The sequence below is a fragment of the Dissoconium aciculare genome (genome assembly GCF_010015565.1).
Source record: "Dissoconium aciculare CBS 342.82 unplaced genomic scaffold K489scaffold_9, whole genome shotgun sequence".
Taxonomy (NCBI): domain Eukaryota; kingdom Fungi; phylum Ascomycota; class Dothideomycetes; order Mycosphaerellales; family Dissoconiaceae; genus Dissoconium; species Dissoconium aciculare.
This window is the reverse complement of record NW_022984959.1, coordinates 561,915-580,762: the sequence shown is the minus strand read 5'-3', so window position 1 is coordinate 580,762 and position 18,848 is coordinate 561,915. Positions and strand designations below refer to the sequence as shown.

The window sequence follows — 18,848 nt, the reverse complement described above, 5'->3', positions numbered from 1 at the left end:
GGATTTCCTCCCCAATTCCTCGATCCTAGGTTTCTTTCCCCCTCTTGCGGGAAAGTCTGGATATCCCTATATATTCCTATATATGTAATGGATCTCGCCCAGATTCCCCTCAGAGGGTGAATGAATACATATATAAAAGGATGGAAAGGGAGTTGTTCCTCCGGTGAATCGATTCCTTCCGCTTCCAGAATTCCATTTCCTCTCTCTTCTTCTTCTTCTTCTTCTTCTTTTTCCTCTTTTCCTTCGCGGAAAAATTTCATTCCCTATTCGTACAGCACAAACCGATTTGTGGAGATCCGTCGGGGGTCATCAAAAGGGGGTGGGTGGGGGGTGGTCGTAACGTCATCAAAAAAACCAAAAAAACACAATTCCCCGGTCCGAAGGGAAACAAGTGGGGGGTGTGAAAAGAAAAAGGAAGAAAGCCCGGCTGATCAGGGGCGCCAGAAAAAATTGCAGGAGAACAAAAGTGGTCGGGTGGATGCGTGTGCTCGAGGCAGGGGAGGTGAAAACCTTTTCTCCCCCAAGGATGGGGGGGGCCGAAAAAAAAGGAACAAGTTGGAAAGGGAAATTGGCGGTCGCGGTGTGCTGAGTGAGGGTGGTTGGTGCCCGGCGGAAAAATCGAGAACAGCCGGGGACTTCCACCCAAAGAGAGGGGGACCTGAGGGATGGGGTTTGGGAAATGTAGGCCCTTGGCCGCCGGGGCGAAGGAAGCAAAAGAAGACACAGAAATACGAGAGATCCGGGGCGGATGTGCGTTGCGGGAATGTTGGGCGGAGACGGAAGCGGAGGAAAACCGTCTCTCTCTCGCTCTCGCTCGCTCTCTTCTCAAACCGGCGAGAAAGACACCCCAATCGTCTCCCACTCAACAGAGCACGTCCTCGTCCATGTAGACCTGAATCGTCTGGAGCGTCTGGGTGGAGTACCCGCGGACTTTCTTCGACGGAGGACTGGGAGGGGGAGGGGGAGGGAGGGGGATTGACGCGAAGCCGTTGCTGTCGCCGCTGTGGCTGTGGGGGGCCACCGTTGTTGTGCTGCTGGCGGCGCCCGTGCTGGTGCTCGATCTCGTGGTGGATCGGGCGAGCGATGCGCCGGGTTTCTTGACGCAGGAGACGAGGTGCTCGATGGGGAGGGGCGGCAGGGGCAGTTGGGGCAGGGGCGCGTCGTATTTTCTCGGCGGCGGAGGAGGAGCTGGGATGTTGGAGGAGGAGGCGTCGAGAGAGGCAAGGTTGGTGGAGTCGGTGGGTTCATCGGCGCTGGCGGGCGAGGTCGGGTCTTCGTCGTCGCTGAGGTAGATGCTGTTGTCGTGGTCGCCGATGAGCTTGATCATCGCCGCGGCATTGCGATCCGAATTCGCGGAGTGCACGAGGTGCTCGATGATCCTGGCGGCCTTGGTCGCGTTGATGCGGATCTTGCGGGCTGGCGGGGCCGGCTCGTCGGTCATCAGGTCATCCGAGAGGATGGAGGTGGCGCCGGAGCTGAGTCGAGTGCCCCGGTGGGAGGACGCTGCGACGTCGAGGATCGACTCGCCGGCGCTATTCCGTCGACGACGGGATGAGGGTGTGGTCGCCATGCTCTCGGGGACGGGAGTGAGCGGGAGATCGCCAGAACGATGTAGTCCCTCGGACGGTGCGTCGATGACGACCAGGCGATCCGGAACCTCGAAGCCGAGACCATTGTCGCTGCCGATGGACAGCTTTCGGATCTGGCTCAAACGCGGGCATTCGGAGGTCTCCGAATCGCTGTAGTAGGAAGGGAGCCGTCTCAACCGTACACCGTTGGCGAGATCCCCGAATTCTCCCGTCAGGCGGCCCGTGGATGGTCCCATGGAATATTTGCGCGAGCTGGTCGATGCGTTCGAGATCAAAGAAGGCACACTGCTCGGGACATATCTGCGTGGGACGGGAGCGGCCGCTTGAGCGATCAGAGCCGCCACCAGATCTTCCTTGCGACAATCAAGTGCCTTGAGCTTGGCGAAGCAGATATCCATCGAAGAGCTGACCGCCGCGAGAGACAGCTGCTCATCCAACAGGAGATTGTGGTAATGCGGTCCCGGCTTGATCTCTTGTAGTTTGCAGACGATGCTGGCGGACAACGCTTGGCGATCCGTTCGAAGACTTGCGTATCGGAGCTGCAGTGCCTCTGTCTGCTCGGTCAGCTCCTTGAGGGTGGCAGCCGGATCGGTAAAGGTAGACATGGACGGCCTCCGACGCAGCGACGCAGGAGTGGTGGCTCGGCTGTGAGTTGTCGCGTCGCCGATGACGGGAGAAGGGTTTTCCTTCGCGGGCGATTGATCAGGTATGTTTGGGTCGGATATGTTCAGCGCGGCGATGCGCGCTTTGGCCGCCAGCACGCGTGAGATGGAATCGGGCAGATCGGTTCGATTCGCCAAACTCGACGCTGACCTGGACATCGGGGGAGTGTCTTGAGCAGCTGACTTGGCTGACTCTGGTGTCTCCTCGGGCGAGACCGTCTTCCAGGTGAAATTGTACGACGACAGCATCGGCTCCGATGTCTTGGCCTTCAGCTTGGTGGTCACACCGGGTGGAAGTGCGATCGAACGCGGCGCGTCAGCATCGCCGCTTCGTATTTGATCTTGAGCGACTGGCATCGCCATCCCGAACGGCTTGTCCCAGATCGGTGGCATCGTCCGAGGAGTATGCTGGAGCTGAGACGACGTAGAGATGGCGGGGTTCGCAGTGGATGGACGTGGCGGGAAGCTCGCGGTGGGCAGTGAACCAGCGCGAATCGGATAAAGACTGTCAACAGACGAGTTCGGTGGGAATGTGGATTGGCCCGATGCTGAGAGATGTATGGAAGGGAGTGGTTTGGCTGATCGACTCCTCTTCCGTTGATGCGCGGGTCGATTGGAGTCGTCAACAATAAATTCCCGATCACTTCGAGACGATGTCGACCTGGCTCGACTGAGAGGAGCATGACTCGCAGTCTTTAGTGCAGGTGAGGGACAGCGTCGAGAGGGCGGATCGACATGACTCCCCTGAGCGACATGATCACCACCATCCTGTCTCGAAATGGCAATCTTGAGATTGGGCCCGGGCCGGGAGCGAAAGCGATTAGCCTGGAAGGAGGGTGTGGGAGGCAGATCGAGGTCGGCCCCATGTTGCAGGAAACGATCGGAGCTCTGCTCGCTCTCGTGGTCGTAAGGCGACGATGATGTACCTGCCGATGTGTCCAACGTGACAATAGTCCGAGCGATAGATTGGGAGGATTCACTATCGAATTCGGAACAACGGCTGATCGCGGCCGCACGGACCTCGCTTCCTCTCGGATGGGAATCCTGCACAGGCGACGACGCATGCGAGTGAACCTCGTGGACGGTCGACATCGCTGCCGAGCGGGCATCTCTCGTGTATGTGCCTGCCGCAGCATTGGGCGGTGAAAGGAGCGTCTGGGCGATGCCGGTGTTGATCGAAACCGGCCGCGATGGAGTTTTCCCTCGTGCCACCGAGCCCATGGACGACGAGCGACGTCGATGATGGCTTTCGAGGGCGGCGCGCGAGAAGGCGGCCTTCTGGGAGAGGATTGTCGGCGATGTCGGTGGAGTGGCCTCGACGGTCGGGAACAGGCTGTAAGAGTGTCGAGGTCGGCTGCTCGCGTTGTAGCTGCGGTCGGAGAAGGTCGACTCGGTGGGCGACACGAGGCTCGCCATGATCGCAGACGAAGACTGTGGTCAAGTGAATTTCCTGTCGAGAGTGAATTGAGATGTCTCAGATCATGGCGCAAAGGGCGGTGCAGCCACGGCAGCAGCGTCCGCTGTTCAGGATGGAGGACAGCAGGCTGGGAGAGGACGAGGATGGAAAGCAGATGACGAGGATGAAGCAGTGTAGTCGAAGAGGAAAGTGATAGAAGTCGCTCGTGGCAAGTGGCGCACCGGAGGAGAAGGCGGCGGCAGGGTGTCGTACTATGCAGCGATCCTCGTCTTCAGTCGTCGGGTCGCCCTGAAGCCTCGAGTGCAAGCGTGTACAGGCGAGGAAGGCAGAAGGTGTGTCTCGGTGTGGGTGTATATAGGGCTGGACTCCGAGCTGGGACACGCACTCAGGAGCAGCAGGCGTGAAGTCTAAAAATGACAACGGGTCCCGGGATGTACGTCGACGAGGAGGGATATCGAGGACAACGATAAACGACGATGACCACACGCAAAACCCGCGAGGACGAAGCCACCGACGGGACGGGACAATGTCTGAGATATTCTACGATGCCGAGAGGGAGAGGGAGAGGGAGATGGAGGGAGAAGAAAAAAAAGAGGTCCAGTGTGTGTGTGTGTGTGGTGAGGGCGGAGGAAGAAGGGTCACGAGTATAGACGGCAGTATAATAGCAACAGTACAGTACAGCATCACGAGTATATGATATGGATCGACTGGACACACTCGCCTAGCTCTAGGCATGCAGGTGGTGTGTGGTGGTGGAGTGTAAGTGTCAGTGTAAATGTAAGTGTGGTGTGGTGTAGTGTTGTGCATGTATGATATGGGACGGCGACGAGGGAGCGGGCGAGCATATGCCGAAGTGAAGTCTGTCTGTCATGATGTGTGTAGGTAGGTGTGTGTTATTGTCATTATTACTGCTGGTTATTACTACTGCTGCTGCTGCTGCCGTATATGGAATATATCGAAAACCCCGCCTGCTGCTGCCACCTCATCATCATCATCATCATCGTAATGGTTAACGGTAGCGGTAGCGGTGGTGGTGTTGCTAGCGGTGGTGATGGTAGAAGTGGTGGTGATGGTAGAAGCGGTGGTGGTGGTGGTGGTGAGAGAAGACTGGACCGTCGTGATGACCATCCACCTACCCGTAGCAGGTAAGCATCTGGAATAATAGTCTGGATGGTCTCGGGCTGTCTGTCGCAGGGGGGGGTTTTAGCGTGCTGAGGGTGGAACGATGCGATGCGATACGCTGCGATGGTGGGCGTGGTGACTGTAGAGGAGGGCAGGCACTCATTGGAATTGATACTGGAAGAGTGAATCGATTGATGATTGGAACCCACCACCTCGGAATGCCGCAATGGAGATGTAGAATGATAATAATGATATGCACAGTACAAGACAGTACATGCACAAGCAGAATCGGCATCGATCCTCTCTATTCGCTCGACCTTTGGAATTTCACCTGGACTTCTCCGACACGTTCGGCACTCACCATCTACAGGACTACATATATACCTAGGCATATGGAGAGCCTCAACGGCCGGTCCAACTGGATTATATTATATACCCGAGTCTCGGTCCATCCTTGCAACCCCATACACATACGCACACACACTCTCACACACACACACACATCCAACGGCTGTTATGCCCAACGGATGGGACCCCCAAATATCGCTACTTGCCATTACAGTGATGGATTTACGACCGTCCCGCCGTCCTGGAGTAGTGTAGTGTAGTGATACAGTGTACTGGTCGATCCACGAGAAGGATTATACCGCACAGCACAGCACAGCAGAGCACAGGAGATATCCCGTTCCCTCCTCCTCCTCCTCCACCTCCTCTTCCTCTTCTTCTTCCCATCTCTCTCCTGATCCTCGCTCACCACAGAATCTGGCCCCGCTGTTTGCGCACACCGCATGCAGACTACTGTGGCTACTGCTGCTGCTGCTGCTGCTGCTGCTGCTGACATGCCGTGCGTGCGTGCGCAGGTGCGTCCGCCTAATGTAGGTACTGCCGCAGCCGGCCACCCCGGGCCGACGTGAATATCTCAAATCCCCAGCCGACCCCTGTCGAGAGTCGATCGAGTGGACGATGGGGCGCCCGTCCGCGTCGCGTGGTGTGCATGTGTGGGCACGACCGAGCAGGGATGCGCACATCATTTAGACTTTTGCGCCGCTCTCCCGGTGCTGCTGCTGCGGGGGTTTTCTGCTGCTGCTGCTGCTGCTTCTTCTCTTGGCCCTCTTCGTCGTCTCTCTTCTCTTTTTTTTCTTATGCTCAGCGTTGTGTGTGTGTGTGTGTGTGTGTGTGTGTGTGCGCGTGTCGCTAATGCGCGTGTCATCTACGACCAGGAAAGGGCAGGGCTGATGATGCGCCTCTTCGCTCTGCCCTGACTGTGTGTGATTTCCACGATATCTCTCATCTATCCTCTTCTGCTCCTCCTCGTACTCGGAGATTGGTCGATATATTATAATTGTGTAGAGGGACATACATATGTACATCTGCCGTCTCTATAATTACCTGTATATACATCCCGAGATTAATCTACACAGGCGACCTCTCTGTTCACGATGCCCGTCGATCCCCTCGTCGCATGTCGACCACACATGTGCACACCAGTCACGCATCTGACCTTGGCGAGAGAAGAACCCCCTGTCAAAATTCTCATGCCCGGACCAGGATCTCTCGGACTTCTTTCGGCCAACGCATTGCGGGCAGCAGCCGTCGTACTGTGGGAAGTAGTGCGCACGGCCAGATCAGCCCACACTGCCTTGGGCGCAAACTCTACCGCAGAGCCAAAACACCCGTGGCTTTCTGGGGATGAGATATGCATCACTGCACACTGCTCTGCACAGGATGGACCCCCGACCCTCCTCCCTGCAGTCCCCACTCCCGGATCGTGTTTCGAGAAAGCTGGTGGCTGGCTGCCGAAAGCTCGCTGATCACCACTGCCAGAGTGGAGCCAAGAAAAGAAAAAACCACACAGGCGGGGAGGAGGAGCGCGCATCGGCCAGGAGAGGAGAGGAGTTCCACCACGTCGGGACTCATCGCATCACATCTCATTGGTCTTTCTGTAGGCTGCGTGTACAGTGGGTGATACATGGATCTACAGTAATTAATATATCGATCTCCGGTGCAGCAGCAACATGTATCGGTGTACAGGTACTACTGTACAAATCAATGGTTGTATCCTGTACTCTCTGCCGTACTCGAGAATCAGCATCATCACATACGTTCGACTTCCGTTCGCATCCCCTTTTCCTTTCCCTTCGAGAGAGACGGGTGTTGAGCGATGACTGGTTCGCACGAATCCCACGAGCGTGCGTCCGTCCCACGGTACGCTCCATCCACTACACATGCCTCAACCAATCTTCCCGCCTCCTCTGACCTCACTCCGAATGCTCCTCAACGAGCGAACAGGCCGGGAGAAGTGCGCATCAACCCTCTGGCAACTGCGTGTCAGCCGTCGCGGTGTTGGAAACCCCGGTCGGTGAGGAAGTCGCTCGTCTGTTGCGAGACGGAAAGGGCTGGGTGGATGTCTTGGCTCCTGCGGTTTTCGTCCTGGCGTGTGTGCCCGTTCCATCTATCTCTTATTGTTATCATCGTTGCGATGGGAAACGACGCCTCGGCAGCCACGCGGTGCCTCAGATGCCTTGACTTGAGTCACTTGATGATATCCGTAGGGCTGTGTGAGCTCGTGGCCCCCTTGGCATGGAATGATGATGGACACCTATACCCAGACACGCACACGCACACGCCGGTCGTCAGATACTGTAATTTGACCGCCAGAACCACTGGAGTATGTACGCCAGGGACTACTAGCAACGCCGTTGTGGCTGCACCATGGGGCCGGGTTGCGATGTTTGTTGTACATGCGAAAACGCCACACGCACCAAATGCCCGCGACAGCGTCCCAGCGTGTGACTCGTGTCGTCGCTGCCGGATGTCACGAACTTCCGTTCACTTTTCCACGACGCCATAGAGTCCTTCCACGCAGGACACACACACACACACATCTGCCCCGGACAAGGTCGTCGGTCTCCTCGTCTCATTCAGCCGCGTTGAATGCCAAGCTAGAGGGTCGCGGGCTGTACATGTGCGATGGAGATGGGACATGGCAATGCCCATGACTCCTTGCTGTAGAATGCCGACACTAGGGTTGATGCTAGGGTTTGGGTAGTACAAACGCATATGGTGGTGAGATGGTTGAGAGAGAGGCGAACGCGGCTCGTCACCAAACACTGCTGTGGAAACATGTCGGATTCTTGCAGGCTTCGATCCGAAAAAAGACAGTTCCATGTCGTGCACTCCAAAAATCATGGAACTTTGCCATAAGCACAGCCACACGCAGACACGTCACGACCAGACGGAAAAACTGACCTCCAAGCTCTCAACGTTCGAAACAATCCCCTGCTCGATTCCGCCGTCAACACCCCTCTCCCACCCTGTTCTCCGCTATAGTCTCTCACCGATCCACGCCTCAATCACCCTCGTCCCCTCATGCTTCTCCTTATACCCCAACAGTTTCTCAATGATAGGGTCATCATGAGCCGCGCCCGGCTGGACGACCAGTTCGACCTTCGGGTGCGCCGTTTTGAGCTTCTCGGAGAAGTTCACAATGGTCGTGATGATGGCCTCGCCGCCGCCGCCCCAGACCAGGACGTCGCGGACTTGTCCCTCCAGACCGCCGAACCACTCCGGGGGCGCGATGTGCGGGTTGTTGTAGGAGTCCTCTTCCTGGAGACCTGGGGGTGACATTGTCAGTCTCTCAGATCGGGATCGTTTCGGGAATCTGTCGCTCTTTTTTTGTGCTTTTCTTCACTTACCTAGGTACATGGATGACCATCGCTGGCCGGCGCTCGGGATGATCATGTCGCTCGTTTGCTTGTAAGTATCCATGGAGCTCGGCGAGGGGAACAGCTTGTTCCATGGCGAGATGAGGATGGCCGACGCCAATGGCTCCGCGAGGGTGATCTTGGTCGCAGCGGGATGCGGGTGGAGTAGATGAGATAGCAAAGAGATGGTCATATGGCCTGCCGGGCTTGTCAGAGTCATGTTTCCCACCCAAAAACACCCGATCGCAATCGTTCGGACGTACCTCCTGCCGAGTCGCCAGCGACGATGATCTATGAGACAAAGAGTCAGTCAGGGTAACACGAACGCGATCCAATATGGCGAGGGTCCGTGAAATGGCCGGCATACGTCACTAGGTTTCTTGTGCTCCTTTTCGATCAGCCAGGCTAGAGATTCGGCAGCCTGCTGTAATTGAATCGGATAACGCCCCTTGGGCGATGGACGATCGGTCGTGACCTCGTACGCCGGCAAGAAGACGCTCACGCTGTGGCCCTTGGCGGCGAGGTCCTTCTGCAGGTCATGCAGCCATGCGAAGTGTCCCGGGCTGGCCGCCTTTGCGTACCCGCCACCGTGGAAGAACAGAACGATCTTGTCCGCGGATTTGGGCCCAAACCAGAACGCCTTGAGACCGGAGCCGAGGACAGTCTCGGTGGCGGGAAGTTTGTTTTTCTTCACGAATGACGCATACCCGTCGGCGGTGGAGATAGAGAACAAAGTATCTTGGGCGACATTGACACCGCCCAGGAAAGTGCGGAGGATGGTGAACACCACATCCTTGAGCAGTGTTCGGGGTTTGGGACGCTTGGAGAATGGACGGATGAGAAGCCGGGCAACGACGGCAAGGAACATTTTCCCGAACAGAGGCAGCAGGAGGATATAATCCAAGGCTGTCGCATTGTAGCGCAACTCGATGTCTCCCCGTCGTTCAGCCATGATGGGTGTCTTGTGTCTTATTGTTCTTATTTATTTCTATGTTTTTTGAAGGGAAATGAAGGCGAGCATTGAGCAGCGCGACCTTTTGAGGAGATGCCATATATCTGCCTAAATCGAGCTGTCGCCGGCGCGGTGTGTTGTCAGGAGCGCCCATCGGTCCTCGTATAGAGCGGTTCCGCCATCGGCAATGCCCTGGCCTGAGAGACAGAATCGAGTCGGCTTCGGCGTCTCGGCACACGGTCGGGTCCGTGCAACGGTCGGGTGGTGCTTGTGTGGAGGAAGGAAACAATTGCGCGGGCGCGGGGTCTCTTCTCGTTCAGTAATACAATCAAAGATGGGCACGGAATGATGATTGATCGCGAAGGATAATCACAATAGAGGATCGATATGCATATATGCTGAAAGACCGCATGTTGTGTCTCTCCACAGTGCTGACAATCTGTACTGTACACACGTGACGTGGTACAGTATGCTTACTTGCCCAGCTCCCTCCACGATGATATCATGGACATACAGATCGGGGTGAGGTTCTAACCTCACGTCCATTGCGGTTCCAAAGACTTCTTCGCTGACCTGCGACCTGGCGACTATACAGTAGCAGACAGGCAGATGGCACAGGAGAAGACCATGTATAATATAAACGAGATGGGAAGTGTAAATATATGTCCATACCTCTGGAAATAGCATTCCAATGCGTAATCCACGTTGTGATCGAGACCATTACTTCTCGTGATGGCGCGAGGGAGTTATCGCCTGTCCATTGGTCGGCATCATCATCATCACCATCGCCATCAGCACCGCTGTCGTCAATATCATACTCACCATCGAGGACAGCATCAGCATTGTCATAGTGACCGTCGTCGCACACGTGTAACTTCCATCGCCAGCTCGGTACAATTGGGCGACCGTCAATGATCAATCAGTGTGCAGACTATGATCTGATCTGATATCTCACGGCAGCTGTCCATCAGCGCACGGCGTGCTTACTGCCCTCATTGCCAGAACCTCCCTGTCGATCATTGTCAGGAAGCCGTCACGAGATCGCGGTCGTCGGGTCGCTCTTCAATCAAACATGGCTCGAGTTCCATTCAATCACCTCCCCGAAGAACTTCAGTTATACATCTTCCAACTTCTCGACTCGGCGCCACCGTCGGAGCAGAAGAACCGACACGAGCCAAGCCTGTCGCTGACGACCTCCACGGGTCAGCTCAACCTCAAGAACATCTCGCTGGTCTCGCATCAGTGGCGGCGCATCGTACTGCCGGTGCTTTTCCGACATGCCCGTCTCCATCTGAACCCGCTGCCTCGACCTAAATGGGAGAATTGTCCAGCTTGTCTCGCCTACGCTTCCAAACACTGGGCGACAAGCCTGAATCAGACATCACCTCAATCAGATATCGCTTCGTATCACCGCTCGCAGCCAGCCAGCGACTCGCTTCTGGATGTGGTTACAAGTGATGCATGGAACAACAACGAAAGGCTCGGTACGTTCAATGCGCTGACCTGGGAGAGCCGATTCTTTCATCGTTCAAATGACTTTACCCAATTCGTCCGCCGCCATGACCTCGTCATTGATAGCCTCGTCCTCTCAATCGGCAAGCTGCTGCTGCCCCGTCGCGACCTCTATCGCGTTCCAGCGGCTGCCGACCGCTTCAAAGCCTCAGCCGTCCTTTGGCAACGCATACTGTCCGCAGTAGATCCTGGTCGAATAGTTATCCTAGCTCCACCAGTCGAGCTCTCTTACCTGACCAACGTCGCCGTCGATCTCTCCAGCGAATGGGCGTTCTCCGACATGGATTTTCACATCCTCGAGCTGGCCACCTCCTCCCCGCTGGATGCACCCGACTCAAGGAGGCGGAGCAGTTGCGGCCTCTCGCCACTGGGACGAAGGATGACCGAGGAGGAATTCCAGCTCGACAACCTCTGCTACGTGCCACCTGGCGGAAATACTATAGCCCAAGCCAGCATTATGCGACTCCGGCCCTGGACCCATCTTGGACTCAACGAGGGCTCCTTCCTCCGAGCTTACGGAACCTATGAGTATTTCGAGCGTGGACCGCCCTCGATCATCTACTCGATCAAGAATTGCCTCGCCTCGGCCGCCGCCGCCGCCGAAAATTCCGATGCCCATGAACAGCAACAGCAACAACAACCATCCAATCACGACCAGGACCAAACCCCAAATCCCGGTCCATCCAACCCCGCTGCGTTGAATCTCCACCCTCTCCACGCGATCCGAAGTTTCAGCTACACCGCCATCCTCCCATTCGCCACCCACCTCGACTTCACCGGAATCCTCCCACAGCTAACCAGTCTCGACGTGCAGCTGGCACCACACCCGACCTCCAACATTCTCAACGACAAATCGCGGGTCGGCCGCGCGGAGCTGGAAGATTGCTGGCAGGAGTTTTTCGCTGGATATCGCTGGCTCACGAGCGTTTTCGCGACCTATGCTGTAGCCGCGCCGCCACCGCCAACACAGCAGCAGCAGGCGGTCCCCACGCCATCGGCAGGTCGGGATAGCAGCAGCGGCGCTGGACCGTCCGTGCCGCTGCCTCTGCTGAAGACTTTCATTTGCCGGGACAAGGAGCATACGAGGAATGAGAGCTTCCGGGAGGAGCTTGACGAGCTGTTCATCCCGCTCTGTAAGTCGTCCCCAATCTGTGAAGCCTCGCCCCGGATTTCGGGCGTTCAAAGGCAAAGAAAGGTCTCCGAAATTGACAATCTTTCCGATCTGATCCGGGTTCGCATCCCTGCTAACGGCTCCGTCCGATACAGGTCTCCCCGTGTGGGTTGAAATGGAGGAAGGCAAATTCATCCGCCAGACCGATCGTGCGCCGCAGATACACCATAATGCATTCGAGCCGGTATGAAAACGATAAGCGTATCGACTCTCATGACATTGCGCTCACTTCTGAAAAATATGCGTGAGGAACACGCTCGGGCACAGTGGTCCTTTACTCGGAGGACTTTTCCTCGCTCACAAGGGTCCCGAGGACCTCGATTAATTTCTTTTCGCATCAAATATATGTAATTATATATGCACCTTCCCCCCTTTTGGCCCGGCATACTTTTGCGACCGCTGCGGGCAATCTTGTGGCGCTGGCAAGTAGGCCGACTGAAGCCGTTTTGAGCGCTCTCGAGCTCAAACGTGAAGACAGATCCTCCTTCTGCGCCCGAAAAGGAAAAGAAGGCGATGTACAATGTGACTCCGGTCGTAGTCGGATCGCAGAGCTGGGGTATCCAAGCAGAGAGGGATAAACATCGCCGAAAAAGCCAGCAAAGTCTATTGTTACAAGGGCTGAGCCAGCCGAGGCGTGCGCGCGCACCCACACACAAACACACACACATATTTGCACGCATACCCATGCGAACTTCCCATGCACGAGCAAAGTCGCCGAAGCTGAGCTTCCACTACGATCTTTGTTGCTCGTCTGCTAGGTGGGGTTCGCCGGGTTCGAAAGCACATCTCTGACTCGCACGAGCAGTGGCAGCGTCATGTGTGCTGAGAGACATGGGACTTCATGGTCCGCGTCCTAGTCACGTATTGAAAGCCTGGAGCAGACCCGAGCCGTGAGCGAGGTTCGTATTGCAGGTTGAGTCGAAATTGCTGTGACGAAGGGCCGACTGTGCCGTCCGCTCCTCGTCTTGCTCAGAAGACATCCGAGTTTTCTGGACTCAGGGCGGGCTGAGGTGGCCATTAGGAGCAAGTGGTGCCACAGCAGCTCCATTGGTCGGACGTGCATGGAGAGGAGGACGAAACCTGATAATTGCGACCTAGTGGTACAATATAATCGTTAGCAATTGAATCGTACATTTGCGTTACGACGCTCGCGGTTGCAAAGAGACCGAACCATCATGGTCAAAATGAACAAAGCTTTGGATATCGTAGAACCGTAGGCATTTGTCATGGACGAGATGTGAACTAACCTGTTTGTCGGCAGCCAGGGCCAGGCTCTCTCCATCCGCGCTCCAACTCAGACTTGGCTCGGATTCAAGTTTCGCATGGTCGTGTTCCGAGACACCATTAGGCTCCCCATTCACAGGCAGCGACGCCTTCATGCCAGATTCCAGCGCGCTGCTCTGTCCCGCCACCGCTGTCGACGTAGAGGGTGACGATGACGGCAGCGCACCATCGGCTGCGGCAGGCGCTCGCCATGTCAATAAAGCTTCGCTGCCACGAATTCCTCGAGGAGACGCGAGGGCATTGCTATGCCAGATTTGTATGAGGTCGGAATTGCCGGCAGCAAGATACTGACCTGTAGGAGCCCAGGCGAGCGTCAAGGCAGGGCTTCCGTCGACCAATCGTGGAGTTGAGACACGCTCACAAGCGGTGATTGTGAGAGATCCCGCAGTATCCTGTGCAATATTGCTTTTGTTTGCGTCCGTGGTGATTCGGTAAATGTGTAGTGCACCACTGCCAAGAGCGACGGCGAGTAGAGCATGCTGAGATTGAGACGGACTCCGCTCGACCTCCATCGCATCTCCATCTGCGTCTGCATCCGCATCCGCATCCGCGTCGGCGTCGATACTATTGTCTTGGCTCAAATCTCGTGACCCCGAGTGTGGCTGGAAGGCGAAATTGATGATGTGGTCAGAGGGATCAAGCTCCAAGGTCTGTTCTCGTAAGTGACGCTTCACATCTGTGTTTGTTGTTGTGCCGTTGGTGGATAATGCATTTCGTCCTCCGAGCCCCGTGCGGAATATCAGTCGAGCATTCTGTTGTGATGAAATAAATGCCGCCACATCGAGTTGTTGATCATAGCATACTTTATCCCATGGCCCGGGAATACCTTCCAGCACGTCCTCATCGATCGACGTCAACCCACGCATCGATGCTACCCTCGTGAAATCAGCATCGAGGCCAGTGTCCAAGCCGCTGCTCTGCTCCGCATTGACCCGATACGCGGCTGAAAGTTGACTGCCACATACGATGAACGTGTCGTTGTCGATCCATGTCGCGTCCAGCACCTGATTAGCGAAGACGCGCCATGCAATCGGGCCGTAGGGAATCTGTGGCGAATCAGAGGTGAGGTCGGCTGTCACCCATACTTGGACCATGCCTCGATTTTCGCTATTCGGACTGGTGTGAACGGCAAGGAGATATTTGCCGTTCGTGCTGTACTTCAGACAAAGGATCACGCCCGGCGGCTGCAATAGACTGGGTCCTAGCTGATACGAGATGCTGTGACCGCCGGGACTATGTTCGAGGATCACTTGCGATGTCGGACCGCCAATAGACCGCTCCGGAACATGCTCGAGGACACATGCTGCCGCGTCACCATCAGGTCGCCATGTCATGGCGGTGACCACGCTATCGGCTGGTCGAGACGGCTCGTCAATATGCGTGAACTAAAAGCGTGTCAGTCGCGAAATTTGCACCCCATGGAGTTGGAAATCGGAACCACGTACCTCTTCCGTTTCGTCAATGCTCTCAGGGATGTGATAATAGCGGCAGAGCGACTCTCCCACTGTCAGAAGGGTGCGGGAGTACCTCGAGGCGGTGCTGGGGTTCCATTGACTGTGAAGGATGCAGGTCCCTGGTCGATCTAATTTCCATAAGGTCGTGCTCGTTTTATGGCCGGTCTTGAGCTCGGTCTGGGTAGCGACGTCGAGGCTGTCATACCTTTCCATAATTCCCGCGGCTTCGGTGTCCGATCCATTCGTCGGTGAGATGACGGCCGCGTCCTCTTCGAAATCGGCACCAGACGCGCCATCCACGCCATCCACATCCATCGCGTCGCTACCATTGACCTGTGCTTCGCTGCCTTCACTTCTCCGTGGCCGTTTCGGAGCTGGGACGGGAAATTCCCCAGGCCGTCGATTCGTTGTTGTGAGGCGATCTCGCCTTGGTTCCCGTGGCGACGATGGCCTCGATCCCTCTTCGTTCTCATCAATCGGGCTTTCAACGCTATTTCGCGCGTCAATGTGAGTCCACTGGAAGCGGCGCTTGCTCTTTCGGGCGCGCGCCTGGAGCTCGTCGAGGTATAGGCCATTTTGGATTACCGAGATCAATTCATTCCGGGGCACGGCGCGCGCGAAGGGGAATGTCTCGGGTTGGCAAAATTCAGCCGGCCGATTCCAGTCGCGTAGGAAGGCGTTTGCTGCATTTTCGTGCCCAAATTCCTGTAGGTAGCGCAGGATCAGGTAGTTGACGTGATCCGAATGTAATGAGCCCGCCATGGGGCAATGTGCGAATCCAAAAATGCTGCCACGGTGTTGGAAAGCGCCAGGAAGAGGATCGCCAGTACGGGTAGAGGCGGAACGAAGAGAATGGCGATAAAAATTCTCGCGGCGGTGATTCGAGGAGTCTGCGAGCGATTCCTTTGGATTTTGAACTCAGCTGCGCAGATGAGTGAAAAGTCTGAACAGGGACGCGCGCGCGATCGACTTTGCAGATGATGGCGAGAAGTGTGATCAGCTGTAGATACTATGCATGGCAATGTACATGAGACGAGAATGAGGCGGCGGTGGTTGCGCTGTGGATATCATACATCCAGCGAGAAAATCTGCTGGGCCACGCGATCGATGGCGATGGCGACGATAATGGCCGCCGGTGGTGATTGCTCTATAATTAGTGATATTGTAAGGCGGCGGAGGCGGCGGTGATGGCGGTGGTAGTGGTGGAGGTTTTGGCTGGGTGGTGTCGATGGATGGATTGATGGATGAGCACAGACTTTCTAGGTACTGAAGGGTTCCAACCTAGGAAGGAAGGGTTTTGACTCGCATGCTTAGTAACAACAACGTTCATCCATTGATCGTGCCGGCTCCCTCTTCCACAAGCTCGGCCGTCGCCTCCGCCGTCACCGTTTGTGGTGGAGTTCGTCTGCCTGCACGCCCTCATCAACGAGTATGTGATAGGTGTCTGCGTGCAGTATGTCCGTGGTTCCAATATGCCTTCTGGTCACGTGAAGATGTAAATGAACCAGATGGAAACTCGCTCCGCTCCGCTCCGCCCCACTGCGACGGTACGGTGATTACCACCTGGGCACCCTACACTCCCCAGAGATCTCGCAGGTGGGCCGAGCGGAGGCCGGGACGATCATTGCAATCTTGGAAGCCATCGGCATACCCTAACCAATTGCGGGAGCTCCATGTTGCGTTGTTCACTGTGAAGCTGAGCTGATCATCTGTTACCATGTGATCGAGAATACCCAGTACCTAGGCAATATTCTTCTATCAGAGACATCTGCAATACGGCGCAGCCAGTACCTTGACAGTCGCACCGCGTTGCCAGGTCAGGTGCATGATTTCGAGTTCGGCCACTTCGACGGGCATTACTCCAGAGGCCGTTCGAGCTATTTCACGCTCCGCCCCGACTTCAGATTCTCCTCCTGGGCCCCTTCCAACCGCTTCTGCCATCAAGCCACCGTTCTACGATCCTCACAACACCAACCTCAAGCACAGGAAGTACAGCACAGTCCGGGCATGTGTTTCCTTTGAAAAAAAGGTGACATCGGAAACTGGCATCGATGGCGCGCATCAATCTCCCGCCCTTGACCCGAGCGCTGCTGCTCACCGTCCTCGGACTGTCCACTCTCAACGCCATCTTGCGCTCTCGCAATTGGACTCCTTCCCTCGAGCGCACGCTAGCTGCGACCAGCTATCTCGCCAGTCCTCGCTGGGCAGTGCCCTACCTCGTCGCCATTCCCACCAAAAGCTTTCGATACCCCTGGACCCTGCTCACGGGCGCTCTGATCGAGAACAATGCCGTCTCGCTCGCGGTCAGCGGCTGCGTCATCTACTTCGTCGGCCGATATCTAGAAAGAGCTTGGGGAAGTAACGAATATGCGAAATTCGTTGTGTTTGTCGCCGTTGTCCCGAATGTCGCGGCCTTCGCTTTGTATGCTCTGTGGCACGCTGTGACGGGATATGCGCCAGAATTGTATGAGAAACCCCTGATCCTCAAGAAGCCTCGCGGCTTGCGGAGTGCTTGTCTGAGTGGAAAGGATTCAATGCTGACTGTGCGCCGATAGTCCTACTCCGCTGAACGGTCTCGTCGCCCTCGAAGCCGGATTCTTAGTCTCGCTGAAACAACTGGTCCCCGAACATACCGTTTCGCTCTTCAAAGGAGTGGTCCGAATGCGCGTCAAGCACTTCCCGGCCGTCTTCGTTCTGGCAAATATGATATCGGGTCCCCTTTTGGGCACGTATACCGCCATGTGGTTGGCGCTGTTCGGCTTTCTCACTTCGTGGATCCACCTGCGCTTCTTCCGAATCTCCGAAATCACCAGCGCCGCCACGGGAGGCGAGGGCGTGAGCATGGTCGGCGACGCTAGCGACACGTTCTCCTTCGTCGCCTTTTTCCCCGATGCCATGCATCCATATCTATCGCCTGTTTGTGACGGGATTTATTCTATCTTGGTGCAGCTGCGGTTGTGCACGCCATTCTCCGACGAGGCCATCGAGGCAGGGAATGAGGGCGCGGCATCTCGATCGGGAAGCCTCCCTAACATTATGGACTCCCGCGGCGGCGGTGGCGGCGGCGGTGGCGGTCGGCGTGCCGAAGCGGAGAGGCGTCGTGCGCTGGCCTTGCGAGCTCTCAATCAACGTCTCGACGCTGGCGCGTCAGGCCGGGGTCCTGGATCCGCCGTCACAAATGTCCAAGTCTCGCTCAATACTGAACCCAGTTCTAAAGCTGCGAATGAGACTGCCGGTTCTACTCCGCCAGCGAAGGAGACCCAGGCTTGAAGGGCCTGCCACTGGCTTTGATCTTCAAAACTCATTCATCGACAAAACCTCGGACTGCCCGAGCAGCGATCGCCCATGCCTCGTCCTCAAGGTCGCCTGGCACTCCAGGGGATCTGCCAGACCAGCCGAGGAGATCCGGATCAGGAGCGGAGGAACCAGTGCCTGCTCTTATTTCACGCTTTCGCGTTGACCGACTGGGTCCGGAATATGCGGAACACTCGCCAGGACGTCTCTCCGGATGGCCTGACACCTGTGCGAAGCAGCCTCGCTCTGGTCGAGCGTCCGTTTCCAAGAATCTTCTCGGGGAAAAGGGCTACACTAGTCTATTTCAAGTCTCGCCATCCGCACCCTTGCCACGTCGCACCCGAGCGCAGCCTGGAGATAGCCTCTGACGAGGCGCTCGCGGAGTCACGCGCATGTGGAAGCCTCTAAGGATAGCTCCAACCTTCTAGGAGGATGCCATGAGTAGGCAGGACACGCCGGGCCCCCAAGCTCTGTCGCGTGAGTTCCTGGCATTGAGTGTGAGAAATATTTGGCTTTCGCGTCCGGCTCTGTCACTGGCCCGCGCTGGGCAGTGATGTTCCTTTATCCCTGTGCGCGCCACTCGTCGACACTTTGAAAACGGATAAAGCCCCAGACGACGTCGATGAGCAGTCGTCGCGGGGTTGCGCGGATGCGGTCGAGGCAGCTTTGTAACGACATCGCGAGAGG

At 56.4% G+C, this 18,848-nt stretch overlaps 8 protein-coding genes across 8 annotated transcripts; 3 read left to right on the top strand and 5 right to left on the bottom strand.

The window, feature by feature from the left end:
* Window positions 1-862: 862 nt before the first annotated feature.
* Window positions 863-3,667, bottom strand: K489DRAFT_411499 (uncharacterized protein; the record flags this gene model as incomplete). The annotated part of the gene is made up of 1 exon (XM_033607812.1): window positions 863-3,667. One exon carries the CDS (start codon window positions 3,665-3,667, stop codon window positions 863-865), a length of 2,805 nt encoding a protein of 934 aa, XP_033458136.1.
* Window positions 3,668-5,745: 2,078 nt separating this feature from the next.
* Window positions 5,746-6,320, bottom strand: K489DRAFT_265345 (uncharacterized protein). The gene has a single exon (XM_033600076.1). The coding sequence runs from the start codon at window positions 6,158-6,160 to the stop codon at window positions 5,822-5,824; it is 339 nt and encodes a 112-aa protein (XP_033458135.1). The 5' UTR covers window positions 6,161-6,320; the 3' UTR covers window positions 5,746-5,821.
* K489DRAFT_265339 (uncharacterized protein) lies at window positions 5,990-6,809 on the bottom strand. Its single transcript, XM_033600075.1, has one exon. It carries the CDS (start codon window positions 6,664-6,666, stop codon window positions 6,199-6,201), a length of 468 nt encoding a protein of 155 aa, XP_033458134.1. The 5' UTR covers window positions 6,667-6,809; the 3' UTR covers window positions 5,990-6,198.
* Window positions 6,809-7,900, top strand: K489DRAFT_265289 (uncharacterized protein). The gene has a single exon (XM_033600074.1). The coding sequence runs from the start codon at window positions 6,952-6,954 to the stop codon at window positions 7,639-7,641; it is 690 nt and encodes a 229-aa protein (XP_033458133.1). The 5' UTR covers window positions 6,809-6,951; the 3' UTR covers window positions 7,642-7,900.
* A 214-nt stretch (window positions 7,901-8,114) lies between these two features.
* K489DRAFT_323023 (alpha/beta-hydrolase) lies at window positions 8,115-9,446 on the bottom strand (the record flags this gene model as incomplete). Its single annotated transcript, XM_033601669.1, has 4 exons — window positions 8,115-8,404; window positions 8,486-8,692; window positions 8,758-8,785; window positions 8,862-9,446. 4 exons carry the CDS (start codon window positions 9,444-9,446, stop codon window positions 8,115-8,117), a joined length of 1,110 nt encoding a protein of 369 aa, XP_033458132.1.
* Window positions 9,447-10,217: 771 nt separating this feature from the next.
* K489DRAFT_382133 (uncharacterized protein) lies at window positions 10,218-12,297 on the top strand. Its single transcript, XM_033605302.1, has one exon. It carries the CDS (start codon window positions 10,519-10,521, stop codon window positions 12,241-12,243), a length of 1,725 nt encoding a protein of 574 aa, XP_033458131.1. The 5' UTR covers window positions 10,218-10,518; the 3' UTR covers window positions 12,244-12,297.
* Window positions 12,298-13,268: 971 nt separating this feature from the next.
* Window positions 13,269-15,629, bottom strand: K489DRAFT_411496 (uncharacterized protein; the record flags this gene model as incomplete). Its single annotated transcript, XM_033607811.1, has 2 exons — window positions 13,269-14,798; window positions 14,859-15,629. The coding sequence occupies 2 exons, from the start codon at window positions 15,627-15,629 to the stop codon at window positions 13,269-13,271; spliced, it is 2,301 nt and encodes a 766-aa protein (XP_033458130.1).
* A 1,289-nt stretch (window positions 15,630-16,918) lies between these two features.
* On the top strand, window positions 16,919-18,137 carry K489DRAFT_411495 (DUF1751-domain-containing protein; the record flags this gene model as incomplete). The annotated part of the gene is made up of 2 exons (XM_033607810.1): window positions 16,919-17,331; window positions 17,423-18,137. The coding sequence occupies 2 exons, from the start codon at window positions 16,919-16,921 to the stop codon at window positions 18,135-18,137; spliced, it is 1,128 nt and encodes a 375-aa protein (XP_033458129.1).
* Window positions 18,138-18,848: the final 711 nt, after the last annotated feature.

What these genes read in the sequence shown, in the direction of transcription:
- K489DRAFT_265289 (XM_033600074.1), top strand. Translation starts at nt 6,952, where the DNA reads ATGACTGGTTCGCACGAATCCCACGAGCGTGCGTCCGTCCCACGGTAC.
- K489DRAFT_382133 (XM_033605302.1), top strand. Translation starts at nt 10,519, where the DNA reads ATGGCTCGAGTTCCATTCAATCACCTCCCCGAAGAACTTCAGTTATAC.
- K489DRAFT_265339 (XM_033600075.1), bottom strand. Translation starts at nt 6,666, where the DNA reads ATGCGCGCTCCTCCTCCCCGCCTGTGTGGTTTTTTCTTTTCTTGGCTC.
- K489DRAFT_265345 (XM_033600076.1), bottom strand. Translation starts at nt 6,160, where the DNA reads ATGTACATATGTATGTCCCTCTACACAATTATAATATATCGACCAATC.